The 20,963-nt window shown below is 43.0% G+C and overlaps 6 protein-coding genes and 1 pseudogene across 9 annotated transcripts; 3 read left to right on the top strand and 4 right to left on the bottom strand.

Moving 5' to 3' along the window:
- Positions 1-85: 85 nt before the first annotated feature.
- LOC308172263 (leucine-rich repeat-containing protein 42-like) lies at positions 86-4,321 on the top strand. Of its 2 annotated transcripts, XM_080547172.1 has the most exons (7): positions 86-668; positions 2,428-2,559; positions 2,660-2,781; positions 3,164-3,249; positions 3,334-3,447; positions 3,577-3,661; positions 3,820-4,321. In XM_080547172.1, exons 1-7 carry the CDS (start codon positions 229-231, stop codon positions 4,116-4,118), a joined length of 1,278 nt encoding a protein of 425 aa, XP_080403298.1. In that variant the 5' UTR covers positions 86-228; the 3' UTR covers positions 4,119-4,321. The 2 variants fall into 2 exon arrangements, with proteins under 2 accessions (XP_080403298.1, XP_080403299.1); XM_080547173.1 differs by lacking the exon at positions 3,577-3,661 and having other exon boundaries at positions 3,820-4,108.
- Positions 4,322-4,399: 78 nt separating this feature from the next.
- LOC308172090 (low-density lipoprotein receptor class A domain-containing protein 1-like) lies at positions 4,400-5,175 on the bottom strand (the record flags this gene model as incomplete). Its single annotated transcript, XM_080547000.1, has 3 exons — positions 4,400-4,554; positions 4,733-4,861; positions 5,007-5,175. 3 exons carry the CDS (start codon positions 5,173-5,175, stop codon positions 4,400-4,402), a joined length of 453 nt encoding a protein of 150 aa, XP_080403126.1.
- A 717-nt stretch (positions 5,176-5,892) lies between these two features.
- LOC308172266 (leucine-rich repeat-containing protein 42-like) lies at positions 5,893-8,565 on the top strand. 2 transcript variants are annotated; one of them, XM_080547176.1, is made up of 7 exons: positions 5,893-6,461; positions 6,580-6,711; positions 6,820-6,941; positions 7,587-7,672; positions 7,757-7,870; positions 8,008-8,092; positions 8,252-8,565. In XM_080547176.1, exons 1-7 carry the CDS (start codon positions 6,022-6,024, stop codon positions 8,461-8,463), a joined length of 1,191 nt encoding a protein of 396 aa, XP_080403302.1. In that variant the 5' UTR covers positions 5,893-6,021; the 3' UTR covers positions 8,464-8,565. The 2 variants fall into 2 exon arrangements, with proteins under 2 accessions (XP_080403302.1, XP_080403303.1); XM_080547177.1 differs by lacking the exon at positions 8,008-8,092 and having other exon boundaries at positions 8,252-8,471.
- Positions 8,566-8,762: 197 nt separating this feature from the next.
- On the bottom strand, positions 8,763-9,874 carry LOC308172089 (low-density lipoprotein receptor class A domain-containing protein 1-like; annotated as a pseudogene). The gene is made up of 5 exons: positions 9,850-9,874; positions 9,566-9,706; positions 9,340-9,477; positions 9,066-9,279; positions 8,763-8,917 (listed from the first exon to the last, which is right to left on the bottom strand). The product of its transcript is annotated as a low-density lipoprotein receptor class A domain-containing protein 1-like (transcript).
- Positions 9,875-10,776: 902 nt separating this feature from the next.
- Positions 10,777-14,380, bottom strand: tmem59 (transmembrane protein 59). Its single transcript, XM_080546477.1, has 8 exons — positions 14,175-14,380; positions 13,459-13,564; positions 13,076-13,170; positions 12,801-12,953; positions 12,573-12,645; positions 12,331-12,457; positions 12,049-12,166; positions 10,777-11,873 (listed from the first exon to the last, which is right to left on the bottom strand). Exons 1-8 carry the CDS (start codon positions 14,328-14,330, stop codon positions 11,721-11,723), a joined length of 981 nt encoding a protein of 326 aa, XP_080402603.1. The 5' UTR covers positions 14,331-14,380; the 3' UTR covers positions 10,777-11,720.
- Positions 14,381-14,711: 331 nt separating this feature from the next.
- tceanc2 (transcription elongation factor A (SII) N-terminal and central domain containing 2) lies at positions 14,712-16,564 on the top strand. Its single transcript, XM_080546811.1, has 4 exons — positions 14,712-14,883; positions 15,416-15,557; positions 15,783-15,976; positions 16,181-16,564. Exons 1-4 carry the CDS (start codon positions 14,785-14,787, stop codon positions 16,367-16,369), a joined length of 624 nt encoding a protein of 207 aa, XP_080402937.1. The 5' UTR covers positions 14,712-14,784; the 3' UTR covers positions 16,370-16,564.
- Positions 16,565-16,968: 404 nt separating this feature from the next.
- cdcp2 (CUB domain containing protein 2) lies at positions 16,969-20,734 on the bottom strand (the record flags this gene model as incomplete). The annotated part of the gene is made up of 6 exons (XM_080546252.1): positions 16,969-17,277; positions 17,959-18,137; positions 18,360-18,713; positions 19,011-19,352; positions 19,724-20,071; positions 20,668-20,734. 6 exons carry the CDS (start codon positions 20,732-20,734, stop codon positions 16,969-16,971), a joined length of 1,599 nt encoding a protein of 532 aa, XP_080402378.1.
- Positions 20,735-20,963: the final 229 nt, after the last annotated feature.

The following is a 20,963-nucleotide window of genomic DNA, read 5'->3' as shown; positions in this document are numbered from 1 at the left end:
GCCTCGTAAATAAACATTGGGACTTTTATTTTGACAGCAAACAGAGGGACAGTATCAGGACGTTCGTTCATCGCCGCGCAGCTGCTGGCGCCTGGCGGTCGAAATGAACCACAAGCAGCTTTACTTACTAGTTTGACATGATTGTCTGGTGGTCGAATAATAATTTAGGTTAGAAGGTTACAATCTACTTTGGGAAGACGCTCTCGTGTTAACGACGATTTTACAAAAATGGGCGACTTTGACTCGATTTATGTCCGCGAGAGAGGACAACTTCGCCGTGTCAATGACATTGTGCTCGCGGAAACGAAGCCCCCATCTTCATCATCAATGTCGTCGTCGTCTTCATCATCACATTATTATAGAAGACATTGTAGAAGAAGAAATCATCTGGGGCTGAAAAAGGAACATTTCGTTTTCACGTACAACCAAGAAGGCAGTCTGAGATACTCGGCCAAATCGCTTTTCGATATCTCTCTGCTGTTCATCGCTGACAACATCCATCACGTCGACTCTCTCGTTGGCTTCCCAGAACAAGTGGGTGACAGACTCTTCGCCGCAGCTGAAGAAAAACTCATCTTTTCCGATCCAGATACTGCGCCCAGGGCTCTGCAAGTGTTCAGCGACGCATATGGGGAAATTGTTCTTGGTTCACTTTGTTTACGAAATAGGTAAACTCCCCCCCACCACAGCCACCTGCTTATACAGTGGGTTCGGAAAGTATTCAGACCCCCTTAAATCTTTCACTCTTTGTCATATTGCAGCCATTTGCTAAAATCAATTAATTTCATTTTTTTTTCCTCGTTCATGCACACACAGCACCCAATATTGTCAGAAAAATACAGACTTGTAGACATTTTTGCAGATTTATTACAAAATAAACACTGAAATATCACATGGCCATAAGTATTCAGACCCTTTGCTGTGACACTTGTATATTTAACTCAGGTGCTGTCCAATTCTTCTGATCATCCTTGAGATGGGCCTACACCTTCCTTGGAGTCCAGCTGTGCTTAATTATATTGATTGGACTTGATTGGGAAAAGCACACACCTGTCAATAGAAGACCTTACAGCTCACAGTGTAAAGTCAGAGCAAATGAGAAGCATGAGGTTCGAAGGAACTGACTGAAGAGCTGAGAGACAGAATTGTGGCAAGGCACAGATCTGGCCAAGGCTACAAAAAAATGTCTGTTGCACTTAAGGTTCCTAAGAGCACAGTGGCCTCCATAATCCTTAAATGGAAGAAGTTTGGGATGACCAGGACTCTTCCTCGAACTGGCCGTCCGGCCAAACTGAGCATCCGGGGGAGAAGAGCCTTGGTGAGAGAGGTCAAGAAGAACCCAAAGATCACTCTGGCTGAGCTCCAGAGATGCAGCGGGGAGATGGGACAAAGTTCTAGAAAGACAACCATCACTGCAGCCCTCCATCAGTCGGGGCTTTATGGCAGAGTGGCCCGACGGAAGCCTCTTCTCAGTGCAAAACACATGAAAGCCTGAATCGAGTTTGCCAAAAAACACATGAAGGACTCCCAGACTCTGAGAAATAAAATTCTCTGGTCTGATGAGACCAAAATCGAACTTTTTGGTCTTAATTCTAAGCGGTATGTGTGGACAACACCTGGCACTGCTCATCACCTGCCTAATACCATCCCTACAGTGAAGCATGGTGGTGGCAGCATCAGGCTGTGGGGGTGTTTTTCAGCTGCAGGGACAGGACGACTGGTTGCAATTGAAGGAAAGATGAATGCAGCCAAGTACATTGATATCCTGGACAAAAACCTTTTCCAGAGTGTTCACGACCTCAGAATGGGCCGAAGGTTCACCTTCCAACAAGACAATGATCCCAAGCACACAGCTAAAATAACGAAGGAGTGGTTTCAGAACAACTCTGTGAATGTTCTTGAATGGCCGAGCCAGAGTCCTGACTTAAATCCAATTGAGTATCTCTGGAGAGACCTGAAGATGGCTGTCCACCAACGTTCACCATCCAACCTGACAGAACTGGAGAGGATCTGCAAGGAGGAATGGCAAAATATCCCCAAATCCAGGTGTGAAAAACTTATTGGATCATTCCCAAGAAGACTCGTGGCTGTATTGGCTCAAAAATGTGCTTCTACTCAATACTGAGCAAAGGGTCTGAATACTTATGGCCATGTGATATTTCAGTGTTTATTTTGTAATAAATCTGCAAAAATGTCTACAAGTCTGTGTTTTTCTGACAATATTGGGTGCTGTGTGTGCATGAACGAGGAAAGAAATGAAATTAATTGATTTTAGCAAATGGCTGCAATATGACAAAGAGTGAAAAATGTAAGGGGGTCTGAATACTTTCCGAACCCACTGTATCGCCTATGTTTAAGTGAAGTAATTACTCGACTCACTACTATCAATCATCTTCATGTCATCTGCAACTGATTTTCTTTCTACAGGTTTCCCTTATTGTCTGAGAGGCTGGAAGAAATCAAAACGTTCCATAGTTTGAAGTGCCTAGACCTCTTCGGATGCAGACTGGGGGACAGTCATGACATTTTTCAACATCTCACATCCGACTCATTGTCCAGGTAAGATGATTTTAGTCATCACTAGAGCTGGTGTGAGAGTCAGTGACATTTTAAAGGTTTTCAATTCCCCTAAAGCCTTTCTATGCCATTGCTTTCTCAGAAGCCTTGTTCAGTTATTCCTCGGAGGAAACAACCTGTCAGATATGGGAATACAGAGACTGACTACACCTATCAGGATGATGAAGAGAGGACTGAGCAGCCTTCAGCTACTGGATCTGTCCTGTGAGTCACTGTAGTGTTACTCAACCGTGGGGATCCACAGGGTGTGCATGCTTTTGTTCCAGCCTGGGATTAGTTCATGTTCATGTAGATGGCCTATATCAGTAGGGGTAGTGGTGACCTACCTAGCCATAGTGGATAGTGAGTTGGACTGGTGATTAGAAGGTCATGAGTTCAACTTCAAATCCCACCTGGGAACACCACCACTAGCGTGCCCTTGAGTAAGGCACTTAGCCTTAAATGACTCTAGGGAGACTGTCCCTGTAATCCCTAATTGTAAGTCGTTTTGGATAAAAGTGTCTGCTAAATGGTTAAAACATTTATATATATATATATATATCAGCAATTATGTGTGGCATGATTCTATCTTTTCTCTGTTCCACAGATAACCCCATCACTGAGAGGGCAGTTGGATATCTCACATGCTTCCCAAAACTACAAGGGCTTGACATGTCAGCTACTAATGTGAAGGTAAGAAAGTTGTTTTCGGGTTCTCTGTCGACCTTTCAGTTTGGCATGTAATCAAAATCAAACTGACGTTTCTTTCCCTTCCAGCTTGATACGTTTCTCAAGCAAACCCTGTGGGATGAGATGGGATTAGTTCTGTCTGAGAAACCCTTAGAGGCCTTGGATCATTCATGTTGTAAAACAGAAGGTTGGGCAGAACAGGTAAAGCCCCTCAAACTCTTGTTATAAATATACTGTACATTCAGGTAGCTGCTCTAAGTATCATGGACAGACTAAAGACAGATGCAATTCTTTTTTAATTTGTAATTTTAATTACTTTTTTATTAACAGGTAATAAATCAGTGGGAAATAAGTGCGACAGAAATGCCAAAACAAAAGAAGGTCCAAGAGTCAAGATTATCAGCCGCACGCTTTTGTGAGTTTATCCATCGTCTCTCGGCAGTGGCCAGCTGGGTCTTATCTAGGGGTGCAGTCAGTTGACAGCTGAGGTGACACAGAAACATATTGGTTCCCAGGATACTAGCTCCAGTGCTGTTGTTATCCGCTATTTAACGTTCATCTTCTGCTCTCCAGTTGGCAGGCAGAAGTTCGTCCGAGGCGTGCTGGCTGCATCGCCGTTGGTATGGGATGAAGAAGACGACAAGAGGGAGAGGATCCATTTTTGGAAACCAGCACCGAGCATCCAAACACACCAGACTCGACTCACAGGGATCACACATGGGGGTCAACTAAAGCCCCCCTCACAAAACGTCAAGAAAAGGCCACGTAAATCAGAACATGACAACGGTGGTCGTCGTCACAGCCCTCCTGCGAAACGTGTCTCTTCTCCATCTCTCACAGAGGATGACTTGGACCTGCTCAACAGCTACTGAAGCATGCGTCTAGGGTGAATTACACTCAGGGCAGGGACCAACTTCTGATTAGTTTGGCTGTTAAATAGCCAGTCTTTTTTGCTTTCGCCACCCATTTGGCATTTCCAAGCTGAGGTGCAGAGGAATGTCAATACTCTTAGTATGTTATTGGCCACATTACTGAATGAAGTATAATGATGCACTTTTACAAATAAAGTTCTGTATTTTGTAAACATCTAGGTTCCATATCATTCACTGTCTCTGGTATTGGGGGTATTGGAGCAGGTATTGGAGCAGGCAGTCTAGCTGGGTTTTGGACAAACATACTCGTCGGACCAATCAGAGCAGTGCTGCCGGCCATCTTTGCATAGACTACGGGGGATGCAGGTGCAGTACTGGAAGTCCACTGGAATGCATGACCACCATCCGGCCCCACAGGAGGGGGGGCAGCCAGCATCTGTTGGGGGAAGATGGGGGATAATGAGCACCTTAAATTAAAGCCAATCAGAGTACACTACATCCAATATCAGCCAATCAGAGTACACTACATCCAATATCAGCCAATCAGAGAACACTACATCCAATATCAAAATCATCATGTTGGTTATTATTTTTTTTAAATGTTGCAAACTCACAGGCTCCGATTTCATCAGAGCAGTCCCCACAGTCATTGATGTGGTTGCATTTTTGGTCAATAAAGATCCAGTACTTAGGGTTTCCACATTGAACCACAAGATTCCCAGGGAGATTGTTGGGTAGATCCCCTGAAAAACATGTGAACACATTTGCCTACAGTACACATTATTGTATTGTTGTAGTTGACGATACTGTTCCACTTAGGTGACTTGACTAAACCCCAGTTTGGGCTCCATTAGAGGCTGCAAGCCAAGTCGTGGCATTAATTATTACTGCACATGTCTTTTTCCTCATCGGTTCCACTGGGGCAGTTCACGACTCCGTTACAGACGTCTGAGGGTGAGATGCAGGTCAGCCGGTCATCACATAGGAAGCCTGTCCCATGTTGTACTGTCCTGCATGTCCTATCCACTGGGAGGGCATTAGAAAGCTCATTACACATTGAAAATCCATGAATCAGTGATTGTCATTTCTGGGTTCTAACATTTCTGGGTTCCAGCAGAGTCCCATATCTTACCAGGTGGACGTTTGGGGATGCCAAAGACCAAAGCGAGCACAACTCCTATGACCGCCAAGGCCAGACCTAACAGCACGATACTAGAGATACAGATAGCTCTTCTGCTGCAACACCGACAATTACTGCACTCTCCACAGCAGACGACGATTATAAAAGGCCAACTGGGGGATACAGGTGGGGGCGCATGAAAAGCTCTGTCTTTATGGGCAGAGATCTGTGCCACTAGAATCTGAATCTGAATTACTGACTTTGAATTTGAATGACTGACTTTGAATTTGAATTACTGACTTTGAATTTGAATTGCTCAATTTGAATATTTTTTTTTACTTTGAATCACATAATTTGAATTTGTATTCAATTCAGTTATTCAAGTTAAACAATACAAATTCAAATTATGTGATTCAAAGTCATTTTTTTTATTCAACGTCATTTTTTTTATTCAAATTGAGCAATTCAAATTCAAAGTCAGTAATTCAGATTCAGATTCTAGTGGCACATATCTCTGGCCATAATGTCTTGCCTAAAAGTGCTTGCCTCGTAAATAAACATTGGGACTTTTATTTTGACAGCAAACAGTGGGACCGTTTTTTTTCCACGTTCGTTCATCGCCGCGCAGCTGCTGGCGCCTGGCGGTCGAAATGAACCACAAGCAGCTTTACTTACTAGTTACTTTGCTTGACATGATTGTCTGGTGGTCGAATAATAATTTAGGTTAGAAGGTTACAATCTACTTTGGGAAGACGCTCTCGTATTAACGACGATTTTGCTAAAATGGGCGACTTTGACTCGATTAGAAAGATTTATTTCCGACTGCCTTCCGAGAGAGGACAACTTCGCCGTCTCAATGACATTGTGCTCGCGGAAACGAAGCCCCCATCTTCATCATCATCGTCGTCGTCTTCATCATCACATTATTATAGAAGAAATCATCTGTCGCTGAAAAAGGAACATTTCGTTTTCACTTACAACCGAGAAGGCAGTCTGAGATACTCGGCCAAATCGCTTTTCGATATCTCTCTGCTGTTCATCGCTGACAACATCCATCACGTCGACTCTCTCGTCGGCTTCCCAGAACAAGTGGGTGACAGACTCTTCGCTGCAGCCGAAGAAAAACTCATCTTTTCCCGTCCAGACACTGCGCCCAGGGCTCTGCAAGTGTTCAGCGACGCATATGGGGAAATTGTTCTCGGTTCACTTTGTTTACGAAATAGGTAAACGCCCCCCCCCCACCATCACAGCCACCTGCTTATATCTCCTATGTTTAAGTGAAGTAATTACTCGACTCATCAATCCTCCTCATGTCATCTGCAACTGATTTTCTTTCTACAGGTTTCCCTTATTGTCTGAGAGGCTGGAAGAAATCAAAACGTTCCATAGTTTGAAGTGCCTAGATCTCTTCGGATGCAGACTGGGGGACAGTCATGACATTTTTCAACATCTCACCTCCGACTCATTGTCCAGGTAAGATGATTTTAGTCATCACTAGAGCTGGTGTCAGAGAGAGAGTCAGTGACATTTTAAAGGTTTTCAATTGCCCTAAAAGCCTTTCTATGCCCATTGCTTTCTCAGAAGCCTTGTTCAGCTATTCCTTGGAGGAAACAACCTGTCAGATATGGGAATACAGAGACTGACTACACCTATCAGGATGATGAAGAGAGGACTGAGCAGCCTTCAGCTACTGGATCTGTCCTGTGAGTCACTGTAGTGTTACTCAACCGTGGGGATCCACAGGGTGTGCATGCTTTTGTTCCAGCCTGGGATAAGTTCATGTTCATGTAGATGGCCTATATCAGTAGGGGTAGTGGTGACCTACCTAGCCCTAGTGGATAGTGAGTTGGACTGGTGATTAGAAGGTCATGAGTTCACCTTCAAATCCCACCTGGGAACACCACCACTAGCGTGCCCTTGAGTAAGGCACTTAGCCTGCAAACTGCGACACTTTAAATGAATGTGCAATAACACTATGTGCAATATGACAACCCTAGTCGTCTATCTGTACAGTATAGTATAGTGAATAGTGTACATAGCCTTTATTTATGTAAACCAGCTCCTTCCCTTCTTGTGTTTTTTTTAGTTTTTTTTTTCTTTCCTAACACCAGGGGAGCCACCCCTCCTAAATTTCGTTGTTTGGTACCTGTACTATAGCAATGACAATAAAGACCATTCATTCATTCATTCATCATTCATTCACTTAGCCTTAAATGACTCTAGGGAGACTGTCCCTGTAATCCCTAATTGTAAGTCGTTTTGGATAAAAGCGTCTGCTAAATGAAACATGTATATATATAATATCAGCAATTATGTGGGCATGATTCTATCTTTTCTCTGTTCCACAGATAACCCCATCACTGAGAGGGCAGTTGGATATCTCACATGCTTCCCAAAACTACAAGGGCTTGACATGTCGGCTACTAATGTGAAGGTAAGAAAGTTGTTTTCAGGTGCACTGTCGACCTTTCAGTTTTGCATGTAATCAAAATCAAACTGACGTTTCTTTCCCTTCCAGCTTGATACGTTTCTCAAGCAAACCCTGTGGGATGAGATGGGATTAGTTCTGTCTGAGAAACCCTTAGAGGCCTTGGATCATTCATGTTGTAAAACAGAAGGTTGGGCAGAACAGGTAAAGCCCCTCAAACTGTTGTTATAAATATACTGTACATTCAGGTAGCTGCTCTAAGTATCATGGACTCATGGACAGACTAAAGACAGATGCAATTCTTTTTTAATTTGTCATTTTAATTACTTTTTTATTAACAGGTAATAAATCAGTGGGAAATAAGTGCGTCAGAAATGCCAAAACAAAAGAAGGTCCAAGAGTCAAGAACATCAGCCGCACGCTTTTGTGAGTTTATCCATCGTCTCTCGGCAGTGGCCAGCTGGGTCTTATCTAGGGGTGCAGTCAGTTGACAGCTGAGGTGACACAGAAACATATTGGTTCCCATGGATACTAGCTCCAGTGCTGTTGTTATCCACTATTTAACGTTCATCTTCTGCTCTCCAGTTGGCAGGCAGAAGTTCGTCCGAGGCGTGCTGGCTGCATCGCCGTTGGTATGGGATGAAGAAGACGACAAGAGGGAGAGGATCCATTTTTGGAAACCTGGGGGTCAACTAAAGCCCCCCTCACAAAACGTCAAGAAAAGGCCACGTCGTCACAGCCCTCCTCCCTCTTATCCATCTCTCGCAGGATGTGAGGATGACTGTATAGCTCAATAGCTACTGAAGCATGCGTCTAGGGGTGAATTACACTCAGGGCAGGGACCAACTTCTTCCTTTTGATTCGTTTGGCTGTTAAATAGCCAGCCAGTCTTTTTTGCTTTCGCCACCCATTTGGCATTTCCAAGCTGAGGTGCCGAGGAATGTCAATACTCTTAGTATTGTATTGGCCACATTACTGAATGAAGTATAATGATGCACTTTTACAAATAAAGTTCTGTATTTTGTAAACATCTAGGTTCATATCATTCACTGTCTCTGGTATTGGGGGTATTGGAGCAGGTATTGGAGCAGGCAGTCTAGCTGGGTTTTGGACAAACATACTCGTCGGACCAATCAGAGCAGTGCTGCCGGCCATCTTTGCATAGACTACGGGGGATGCAGGTGCAGTACTGGAAGTCCACTGGAATGCATGACCACCATCCGACCCCACAGGAGGGGGGGCAGCCAGCATCTGTTGGGGGAAGATGGGGGATAATGAGCACCTTAAATTAAAGCCAATCGGAGTACACTACATCCAATATCAGCCAATCAGAGTACACTACATCCAATATCAAAATCATCATGTTGGTTATTATAAAAAATAAAAAAAGCAAACTCACAGGCTCCGATTTCATCAGAGCAGTCCCCACAGTCATTGATGTGGTTGCATTTTTGGTCAATAAAGATCCAGTACTTAGGGTTTCCACATTGAACCACAAGATTCCCAGGGAGATTGTTGGGTAGATCCCCTGAAAAACATGTGAACACATTTGCCTACAGTACACATTATTGTATTGTTGTAGTTGACGATACTGTTCCACTTAGGTGACTTGACTAAACCCCAGTTTGGGCTCCATTAGAGGCTGCAAGCTAAGTCGTGGCATTAATTATTACTGCACATGTCTTTTTCCTCATCGGTTCCACTGGGGCAGTTCACGACTCCATTACAGACGTCTGAGGGTGAGATGCAGGTCAGCCGGTCATCACATAGGAAGCCTGTCCCATTTTGTACTGTCCTGCATGTCCTATCCACTGGGAGGGCATTAGAAAGCTCATTACACATTGAAAATCCATGAATCAGTGATTGTCATTTCTGGGTTCCAGCAGTCCCATATCTTACCAGGTGGACGTTTGGGGATGCCAAAGACCAAAGCGAGCCCAACTCCTATGACCGCCAAGGCCAGACCTAACAGCACGATACTAGAGATACAGATAGCTCTTCTGCTGCAACACCGACAATTACTGCACTCTCCACAGCAGTCTAGGGAGAAAGATTGACCTGTTAGAACTACTGAATACAGGTATCTTAGCTGTCCTGTCCTGACCAGCTCATAGGACAGAGGTCCGGTTCTATTTCAGTTTAATTAAATAACCACTAATGATTGAGCAGACAGTGGTGCTTACGTCTGAGTCCCTGTGATAGATACATCCTACACACACATTCTAATTTATATTGATGTCTATGCTACATCAATCATGATAGCCTTACCAGTGGAGGCTGGTGATAGAAATTGGAGGACAGGCTCATTGTAATGCATGGAACGGAATAAGGAATGGTATCAAACACACACTCATTCCTTTCAATATTTTACAATGAGCCTGTCCTCTGGAAGTTTTACCTCCACCAGTCTCCCCTGAGCCTTACCCTCCTCAAGTGTTGCAGTTGACCCAAAATACTGTCTGTCAAACAGTCTCTGACATGGAACAAAAAAAGGGACACACATCTTAGAAACATTGGCTAGAGGGCAGAGATTCATTCCATAATTAACGGAAATTTTAACTGATTTTCCATGTACACTCACTCACCTACAGTGAGTACTAAAATGAAAATACTACAACCACATTACCTGCTGGGGATAGGTCCTGTTAGATTTCATGTTTAGTTTCTCGATAGATCTGCTGTTTTTTCCAGATTAGTATTGTTCTTGTCTCCAACATGTCTGTCTCTGTGAACTCTAGCACAGCAAAACAAGATGTTTATATGATTGGGAGGAACAGTTACAGTCACCTAGTTACCTCTTGAGCAAACAGTTTGTGGAAACAGTTTCCTGTATGCCAGATCAGACATGCCCAAAGAAACAAGGACAAACAACTTTTCTTTGCTCAGTGTATAGTAATGGAATGAGCATCAAACTTAATGGACCAAACCTTGAATGAACCTTGAAAAATCTTTTTCAGTGACAGTTTACATGGGACTTCTCAGAAACTCACACCCTCGAGGAGTTTTTGTCCTAGCATGATCAATTAGAAAAATAAAAAAACATTACAAATAAATAGGTAGGCCTATATTTTATCCATCAAAATAATGCACAGACAGCAAGTGGTTGAATCAATCTTGTTTATTTCTGAACCATTTTAATAAGGAGAAAGCACAAGAGTGAAGTCATAAATACCAAATGTCTATAACTGATTGAGGGCATAGTTTGCCTTATTGTATAATTTATCTAATTAATGGGGCTCATGGCCCTCCTCTATCCCACAGCAGAGTAAACAAAAACACATTAAAGGGGTGAACATCAGTATAAGCACAGCCCGTCACAAACCCAATTAATTTAATCAAATATTCAGGGTTTCTCTGTTCTGAATGAAACCTACACTTCAAAGTCACAAACAGTTCATCAACACAGCATAACTCAAGATAAAATAAGCACATCAGAAGAGGGTCTTAAGGGCTCTGCACACAGCGTGCGATTTCTGTTGCGCATCAACGTTCCATTTTGAAGTTTGAATGGAAGTCTATGAGAACATCGCATTTACCCACACACGGCCCCGATTTTAATCGCACGGCGAACATTCGATTCCATTCATTTTGAATGGGACAAAGCACACAGCGTGCGAGTTTTGTCGCACTGCTTTGTCCCATTCAAAATGAATGGAATCGAATGTTCGCCGTGCGATTAAAATCGGGGCCGTGTGTGGGTAAATGCGATGTTCTCATAGACTTCCATTCAAACTTCAAAATGGAACGTTGACGCGCAACAGAAATCGCACGCTGTGTGCAGAGCCCTTTAGACAACAAAAAAAGGAAACACAACCCTAAAAAGGTAATCAAATTGTGCTATAACTATAGTGATAGTGTAATGCCTCAATTATGCCGATATACAGAGAAAAAATATGATTCCCCACTACCTCAGTTTTAAGCTTTATAGGGGAACACACCAAAAGTCATAGAAAATGTGCTGGAAGCAGTTATTACCATTTAGACTGCAAGGGTCAGTTGCTAAGGAGTAAGACTAACTTCTGATTCCTCAAGAATATTTCTGTTGGTTTGGCTCCTAAATGTTGGACTGATCGAGGTTGACTTTGGAAGGGAGGGGTCCAGCTTCTTCCTCGTGTCCGACAGAGGTGATGATGACCAGAGAGGATGCTGGGTAAGGGGTCAACTTCTGCTCCTTTGAAAACTCCATATCCCCATAGATGCTCAGTTTCTGAGATCAAAGAGAGAAAAGTATTTTCATACATTGGGAATTCATATTTTCAACAATGAACATTTGTTTGAACAGACCTTTTTCAAAAACTAGGCACACAATGTCTTTCATGTACACTACACTCTCACTAAAACCACATCTGTGAGGTTGTAAGTTAGAATGAAGTGGGACTGACCTCAGCTGGTACGTATTGGTCTACTGCGGTTGCCACAGTAGCACAGCAAATCCAGATCAGAACCAGGACAGACAGGATCAGGGTTGTGGTTAGAATCCATCCCGGTAGCCAAGGGTTCCTGGGGAGGAGGATGAGATAGTGAGGCCATACATTTTTCATTGCCTTCTCCCTCTCTCTGACTGTCTGTCTGTCTCATTTGCTTATCGGCTAGTGAAAGAAATTAGCCCATGTATTGCCTGAGACATCCATACCTACCTAAAACCTTGTCGTCTGTTAATATACCTTGAGAGGCAGCTGAAGAGGTTGTAGTCATCGTCTGTGGAGCTGCGGTCCATAAACATGTCCCTGTCCCTCTCCTGGATGAAGCTGCGGTGGTAGTCCTTGTAAACTGGGCTGCTCAGGCCTTGATCTGGGATGAGATTGACATTTAAAATAGTACAGTTATTTCCCCCTGAAACATTGTGCTACTATTTAAGAGAATCCAAATACATTGTATGGGTACAAAATAAGTGAGGAGAGCTTACATGTCTTCTGTGATTCGCCCGTGACCTCTTCTTTCTGGAGCTCAAACTGGGGAAGGAACTGCACTGGTTCAGTCTGTCAATAAAATACAAAGCAAAAACAAATTCGAAATATCACCTTTTTTCTTGTTTCTTTTTGGGGGTTTTACACTTTTTGGGGGGTTTTACACAAAGTACAACCCCCAAAGTACAACGATTGTTGAGCTGAGGTTGCTCGGCAGAAGACCTTACCTGGAATATGACGACTTTCCCGTCGTCTGCCTGAAGGTAGAACGTCCATGAGGAGGTAATGAAATTGTGGGCTTGACTCATGACATCGTCCCAGAATCCTCTGACCAGGGTCAGGGGGTACAGCATGTGGATCCTTGGCATCATGGCCACCAGCTGTGAGACAACAGAACATAGTTTTAAGCTTTAAGTTTATGCCCTTCTTTCTAATGCTCATTAATAATGTGTACTCATGAGTGTAACTAATCACAATTTGCTTCAGGGATAAGTCACTCTACCTGTTCTTGTCTCTGCTCTGCGAATGGCAGTTGACTCTGGCAGCCCAGATTACATGCATACTGCTCGTCAGACTGGGTGTACGCCTCTCGGCATGCTACAGTAGAGGAATCAGGAAATTGCAGGTTACAAACAAAGCAGAGAGGGATGGGTAACATAACATCAACCTCAACCTGGAGACAGAGAGCTCTGTCGTGTAATAACACATTCAGCCAGACCACAAAGGGCAGGACAACCTAAAAACTATTGTTACCTTTTACCTAGCCTTGCAAATATGTTCATAACAATGCACAGCTAGTTTACAAAATCGTGAGGATTTATATTTTTAATTGATGGATGGATGGATGACCGCATGACAGGGCAGACCATATGACAATCATCTTACTTGATTCACACTCCGATTTAGTTTGATTCAGATCTTCAGTGTCACCCACAAACTGGCAGATCGAGAAAAGACGACAACCCCTCTGACAGGCGTACAGTTCCTCCTCCTGCAAAAAGAGATATGATTAAACCCATTTCTTGTAACAGATCGTGAGCTTAGAATGAGAAGGTTCTATCTCTGTTTAGGGTAGTTCAGAGATATTGAGCGTCAAAGTGTTTACATTCCATTATGTTTTGTGAGATGGAACCTTTGTATTTTATGAATTACTAACTCAAAAATGTCAACATTTAAAAAAAATAACACCACACAGGCATTAATAAACACCTAATGGATCAGATTATGTAAAAAAACTAAAAACTAAAACCAAAAATGGAGATAGAACCTTATCATTCTAACGTCACGAGATGTCTGGATGCAAAAACATGCGTGACATCGTGGCTGTAGTGTCAACAACACTGTCAACACAACAACACTGACTCAGTGTCCATAGTCAACGATGGGCACGGGGCCTAGTCAGCAATTTTCTTTCATCTTAACATCAGATATTTCACTACAAACAACCTTACAATATACATTACAATTAGCAAACGCTCCAATGTTGGAATTGCACGATGCTACTGCTCGCTTACATAACGCTACTAGCTAATTATGATAATAAAGCCTTGGCACAGATCAGCCAACGCTCGAGGAAGTCGCTTCCTTGTCTTGTCACTCACCCGGGGATAAGTGTGCAAACTGTACGTCATTTGACATGTTTTGTGGCAGGATGCTGTACTTCCCAAAACGCCATCGAATACATCGGGAGATGCTGAATTGCACGCGAGCACGAGGCACAGACTCACTATAGCATCGAAGGACCTAAACGTCCCCATTTTAGCCTGGCCTGTGGAAATGCAAACAAACAACAAGCGACTCTCCGTCTTCTTCCTTGTTCTTGTAATCTCGCGCGAACGCGACTTTGTCACGTCAAGCCAAACAGGAAGTAAGGAGGACGCAGGCTGTGTTCGAAATGGCATACTAGCATACTGCATACTAGCATACTCAATTAGTATATACTGCATACTGCTTACTACATTCATAATAAGTATGCCAATACCAGCCGACCGAAAATCTAGTATACATTTCTTGCATACTCAAATTTCACATACTCGACAGTGTGAACGCACTGCATACTCAAAATCTATGTCATATCTAGTATGAGTAGTATGCTAGTATGCCATTTCGAACACAGCCGCAGTGGGACAACAGTGAAATTGAACGATGAAGAGGACAAAACACATGTATTTTAATTATTTGTTCATTTACGAATAGTAACTCATATTGACAATGGACAAATTTGTCGTGCGGCTACCAACGGGGGGCATACCCAAGGAAACAAAGGGTACCAGTAAGATTTATCGACAAGCAACCATTGAGTCTTTACGGGTGAGTTTATTATGTTTGTTATTGTTGTAGCTCTCCTCATCAGCAAGCCAATGAATTATGTTAATGTGATAAGCGAACGTAGAAGACATGAATACCATTTCTCAGGGTATCCGCGGTGTCTTGAAAAGTATTAAAGGTTGATAAATCAATTTTGGGAAAATCAAGACCCTTAATTAATATTAAAAAGTCTTATCACGATTTTATGAGGTCTTGAATTGTGTAGATATTTTTCTGAATTAGACTCTGTCCAAAGAGTTTGAGTCCTAAAAACTATTAGTAAAAGTTCGTGAATTTATTAGTTTTATTAAAAAAACAAAGCTGAACCGGAAATCGTGTTGTATGATAGTGGTCTAGTCTGTTGCAAACTAAAACTGTTAAGTTAAAGGTCTCACTGATGTCAACGGTTACAGCTCCAAGTGGCGGTGAGGTCTGGAAAAATATTGACAGTCTTTAAAAAGTCTTAGAAAGGCGTTGAAATTAACCTCAAGAATCCTGTATATACACTGATTTCTCCAACGTGTCTTCAAACCAGAGAGTGGTTGTAATAGAAGACATTGAGCGGTTCAAGTCGATGCTGGAGCTGCCTGGACAGACCAAGGAGAACCTATTGGACGCCCTGAGAGAGTTGAAGAAGAAAATACCGTCCAGGGAGGTGCTGAAGTCAACAAAGATAGGTAAGAGCCAGCTCCCTCTGTCTGGGAACGTAGAACCTGCTCAGACACTAGTGCATTTATTTAAAACCGAATCCATGCATCTGTGAAATGGTTTCACAGGGGCTTACTTCAGATCTCAATACACCTGGTTTCATCTTGCCTGACAACCAATTAATACCACATAGATGCCCTTTGAGAATCAACTTACTTACAAGCAGGCAAACATTTCCCCCCCCCCCCCCAAAGGTTACACTGTTAACAAGATGCGCAAGCATGCAGACCCTGATGTGAGGGCGCAGGCGGCAGAGGTTTACACTCAGTGGAGGACCTTCATTGAAGAGAATTCCAACAAGCCCTCCATAGAAGTACGGTGTGACAAACAGTCTGAGGCACTCAGAAACAATGCCCGGAGACTCCTGTCTGAAGCACTGGAAGTAAAGGTGAGAAGTGTTTGCCTGCTTAAAAAACCCCAAAACATTTGGGACATTCACAGACATGGGGGGGTACATGCACTATATTACTCTTGACGCCATACATTTCTGTGCTGAAACAATATACCCCGTGGCTCCTTAAAGGTATTTTCTGTACTGAATGTTTCTCAGTTCTTTGTGGTTAATTTGATGTATCTGATCTAACCCTCTCAGGCAGACAGTGGTCTTGTGGAGAACATAGAGAGAGAGGTGTTCCACAAAAGCTCACGGCTGGTTAGTGGCTCCTACAGACGGACGGTAAGGGCGCTGGTTTTTGCCCTCAAACACAAGCCTGAGATCAGAGTGCAGGTGAAGGACAGCACGATCTCCGTTAACCAACTGGTCGCCAACCACAAGAAATAACCTGAAAGCCAAAATGCCTTTATAAGACTCAATGAAATGCCAGAGGTGGTTTTGGCACCTGTTCCCTTTTTAAAATTATGAAGCACATACCTGTGGACCACTTACTTGCTTCCGTCATTACCTCTGTTGATTGTTGTTTTTAAATATTTTTTTATGCCTCTCGTTTATTTATACTATGGTAAAGTGAGCTCTGTGCTGGTGATGATATAAGATAATCATTGTATAATGATATTAATACTTTAATAATGATATTAAAGTATTTTTAGACAATTGAAATAAAGAGATTCAATATATACTTTTTGTATTAAATTAGTATATGGCTGCTCAAGCACCTGTGCCTTTAGCATTTCTGATGAGTTGTACATTATTGAGGTGCTGTCAATTGAAATGGTTAGACATTGTGGAGTAGAGTTGCCTGGTTCTGCACCAGTGCAGTTATGTGTGCATACACAGAATCGGCACATACATGTTTTATTATAAAAAAATAGATTGACATTTAAAAATAGACATTTTCTACAGCTTATCCTGTGCCACAGTGTCTTTGGGGAAGTTGAGGGGGAACACCCCTAAAGTTTGGGGAAGTAGGGGGGGGAACACCCCTAAAGCAGCACAAGCCATATAACCGCTATCAACATGAGAACAACAGCCAGCACACAGATGCTGATGAAAACTATGTCACTGGGGTCAGGAGGTTCAGGTTCCCCCCCCTCTCCGCCCCCGCCAGTGGAAGTCTCCGCCAGACGAGCTAGCTCGTTGAGCCGCTGACGTTCCTCTGTTGATATGAGGGCCACGGTAGCTACCTTCCGCTGGGCGTCACACTGCACCTCGTACTCCTGAACGTCCTCCTGCTTCCCGTTAGATAAGTCGATGTAGAGCGTGTTCACCAACATGGTGATGTTCCGACGTTTCTGCAAGGGGTCAGGTGTCATACATTACAACAATCAACTTACCGGTACAATCAATACATTTGACGAAGTAAGTGAATCATCTATCCACCAGTCATAGCTGGGAAAAGTAATCTATGTTCAGGCCTGAGGCCATTGGCAGTCTTCATTGCTAGAAGCTCATATAGCTCATGATTTTACAGACAAACCTTGATGTTGACAATTACAATAATTGTTTTCTTTTGCTGTTGTTATCTGTGTATCTCAAATCTCATTACAATTTGACATAGATCAATAGGTACTTTAGTGATCCCAGAGGGGATATTAAGACATTACAGCAGCTCACAAACAACAACATTAAATAATCTTATGGCCTTTCACAATAAAATGTTTATTTTGGACCAAAGATCCCAAATTTACAGAGGTCTCAATGAAAATGAGTGCACAGTGGGGGCCAGGGTTTTGAACTTTATAGCTATGTTAACAAGTATTATCCGTTTTGTGTTCTGTGTTAATAGTTTTGAAAGTTGAGTCTGATATTAGCAACAAATCAATCAGAAAAAAACAGTCTTTCCACTTCTTCCACTTGTGTTTACAATGCGACCGATGTAATGAATTATAAAACACAAAGTGAACTATAAACTGTCAGAAAAGTATTTGTCATGCACATAAGGGTAAGAGGAGGGTATTACAATGCCTGGTTACCTGCCCAGCAGTGCCACAGTTGACAAAACGAGCCAGTATCTTATAGGTTGTGGCTGTCAGCTGGGCCGTACACGACGGGTTCCCCAGGTAGATACTCTCACGATCCAGCTGAGGCAAAGATTGCTGAGATATCTGAATGGAAAACTCTGTCCTTGTGCAGCTTATGTTCACTGGTACCACTTGGATCAAAGGGATACATACACAAACACTCAAATGAGCTAACTAGTTGTGTTATGTTTGACTGAAAAGATGATCACAAGTGAAGAGTTTTGAATGTAAATGTTTTGAATATAAATGTTTCTCTTTTTACCCTCTAAGTTGCCCAATTGGTTTTACATGTACAGTATACAATACCTTAGAAGACAGCGTAAAAGAGTAATAGCCAACGAGCAGACACTCACCTCCCGTGTAGGAAGCAGAGAACCCCTTATATGCTGAGTCGCGGTCAGTGCTGAGGACGATCAGCAGCTTGTTACCCTTGGAGACAATAGAAGGGGGCTTCTCCAAGCCACACCATCGGCCCAGCAATGTGTCCGTCTGGCTACTCCCGTCATACACCGCAACAGTGTCGTAGTCACACTCGTCTGACAGACTGTTCCGGTCCTCAAGCTCCATGGCCAGGAAGTAGAGCTTGATCCGGTACCCGGCTGCTAGGGTGAGGGTCCAGTGACAGTTGATGTTGTTGGGGTAGATGTTGGGATAGTGTGGGCTGGTGAAGTTTCCATTCACATCTGAAAGGACCTGCTGGCATTCCCCTATCAAACATACAGTGTGAGCAAAACACGTGTCAGTTAATAGCTCCTCTGTTTCATACAGTAATTCAAAGACAAGATAAGGACTGTAAAAAGCTCAGTAGAATTAAGTACTGTGTATCCCACCTAACTGAACTACATACATCTTGAGAGATGTCTCCTATCAGAGGCATTTACAGTATCAAGACTTTACATATTAGAGACGATATCAACTACCATTACATCAGCCAACAACAGTGGTGTAGTCAGGAGGAGGTGATTTTTAGGAGACACGGGAGACAAAGACACCCACCATCTTACCTGAGTAGTAGGATGCCTTGAACCCCCGTCCCCCGATGTTGAAGTCGGACTTGAAGACCACCAGCAGTTGGTTGGAGGTAGTGACTGTGTTGGGGGGCATCTCTCCGCCGCAGAAGTTCCCCAGGTGTCGGTGTGTGACAGTGGGGCCATCGAAGAGGGCGACAAAGTCAAAGTTGCAGCCTTCGTTGTTCTCCAGCTGGAAGTCAAGGAAGACTAGGCTGACCACGCTACGGTTGGTCACATGGATGGTCCAGGAGCAGTCTGCATTGTTGCTGTACTCCTGGGGGTAGCCTGGGCTGGAGATGATACCTGACAGGCCGGTCAGGACCCCTCCACACATGTCTGGAGAGAGAGAGAGAAAGAGAGAGAGAGAGAGAGAGAGAGAGAGAGAGAGAGAGAGAGAGAGAGAGAGAGAGAGAGAGAGAGAGAGAGAGAGAGAGAGAGAGAGAGAGAGAGAGGGGGGGGTGATCACCAATCACTAAATAAGCCAGGTCATGTCTAGGATCTGACCCAGCACAGATCAATCAAGTTAATATTGACCATTAACCAATAGTGACCATTATTACCAGAATTCCAAATAAGGTGGCCCTACATACCCCTTATATTCAATTACATTACGGTCTGTTACATAAAAACAGCAAACACTGAAGCTCTCCAGGAAAGTCAATCATCGATTCCCTATGTCCATGCTGTTGTAGATCGTTAGACATCACCTTTCCTGTAGCCTACAGAGAAGCCCCTATGAGCCACATGGCGGTCGGAGTGGAAGATGATCGACATGACATTCCAAGAGGAGGTGAACTGGGGAGGGGAAATGTCCCCACAAAAGGCCCCTAGGAGGTTCCCCTCGTCCTCCGCGACGCCATTGTAGATCTTGATGTAGTCATAGGCACAGTTGGCATGGTATTCCAACTCAAAGTGGTGGAAGGTGAGGAGGACGGAGGAGCCTTCAGCCACCACTATCAGCCAGACACAGTCAATGTTGGTTGGGTACAGGCCAGGGAAGTTGGGGCTGGATATGTTGCCAGAGGAGGCAGATAGGATTCCACCACATTTGACACCTTAAAGTTGAAGAAACAAACGTTATTTATCTTTTACTATGCTCCTCTTGCTGTATTTTAATAAAGTATGTAAAGCACTTTGAATTGCCCCTGTTGTATGAAATGTGCTATACAAATAAACTTGCCATGCCTTCCCTTTGTGGGAATATACATATTTGGTTCATTTTCCCGAAATGAAGTAATTTGAAAACATTTGATAAAACAAAAAGTTTATAAATAAACTCAGATGAAATGAGCATGTTTGGTCCTTTTGAAGACCTATTATATAACAACTGTGTGTGTGTGCTATATAATCCAATTGATTTGCCTTGAATTTAAGTACCTGTAGATATGTGAGCTATTAACAACTCTTCATTTCTATAAATCACCATCCCAGAAAGACTTTAGGGTTAACTATTGATTGATTAACAATTAGCCTATATTCTGTTTCATTATTTTATTATAGCATTGAACCACTTAACCTAAAACTAATTTATAGTTTTTAACCTCATTGTTCAAAGTTGCCTAGATTACCCAATGCATAAAACAATATCAATCATAATCAATCCCATCTTACTTAGGCAAAACCCCATTCATATTAAAAAAACATAACTCACCTTTTTTAGAGACGGCCTTGCCAACGACTATCAGTAAATGAACCAGTATAGCCATCCTGAAAGTCATGTTGTTATTGTCAGTTCTGTTATTGTCACGCTTCAACTATACTATAGTACAATGGCAACTGAGAAAGGCAACGGCAATGTCAGTGCGTGTACAGCCCAGGGACGAAGGCCGAGGTGGCAGTAGAGGTAATAGAACGTTGAAAAATTCATCCCCAGCTTGAATGAGGATCTAGAAACTCGATAGGCGGTTCAGCCTTTGCCTCCTTCGCTAAATTTTAATGACCGCTATC

This window comes from Nansenia antarctica (genome assembly GCF_963989245.1).
Source record: "Nansenia antarctica genome assembly, chromosome: 16".
Taxonomy (NCBI): Eukaryota; Metazoa; Chordata; class Actinopteri; order Argentiniformes; family Microstomatidae; genus Nansenia; species Nansenia antarctica.
This window is presented reverse-complemented; position numbering and strand designations above follow the sequence as displayed.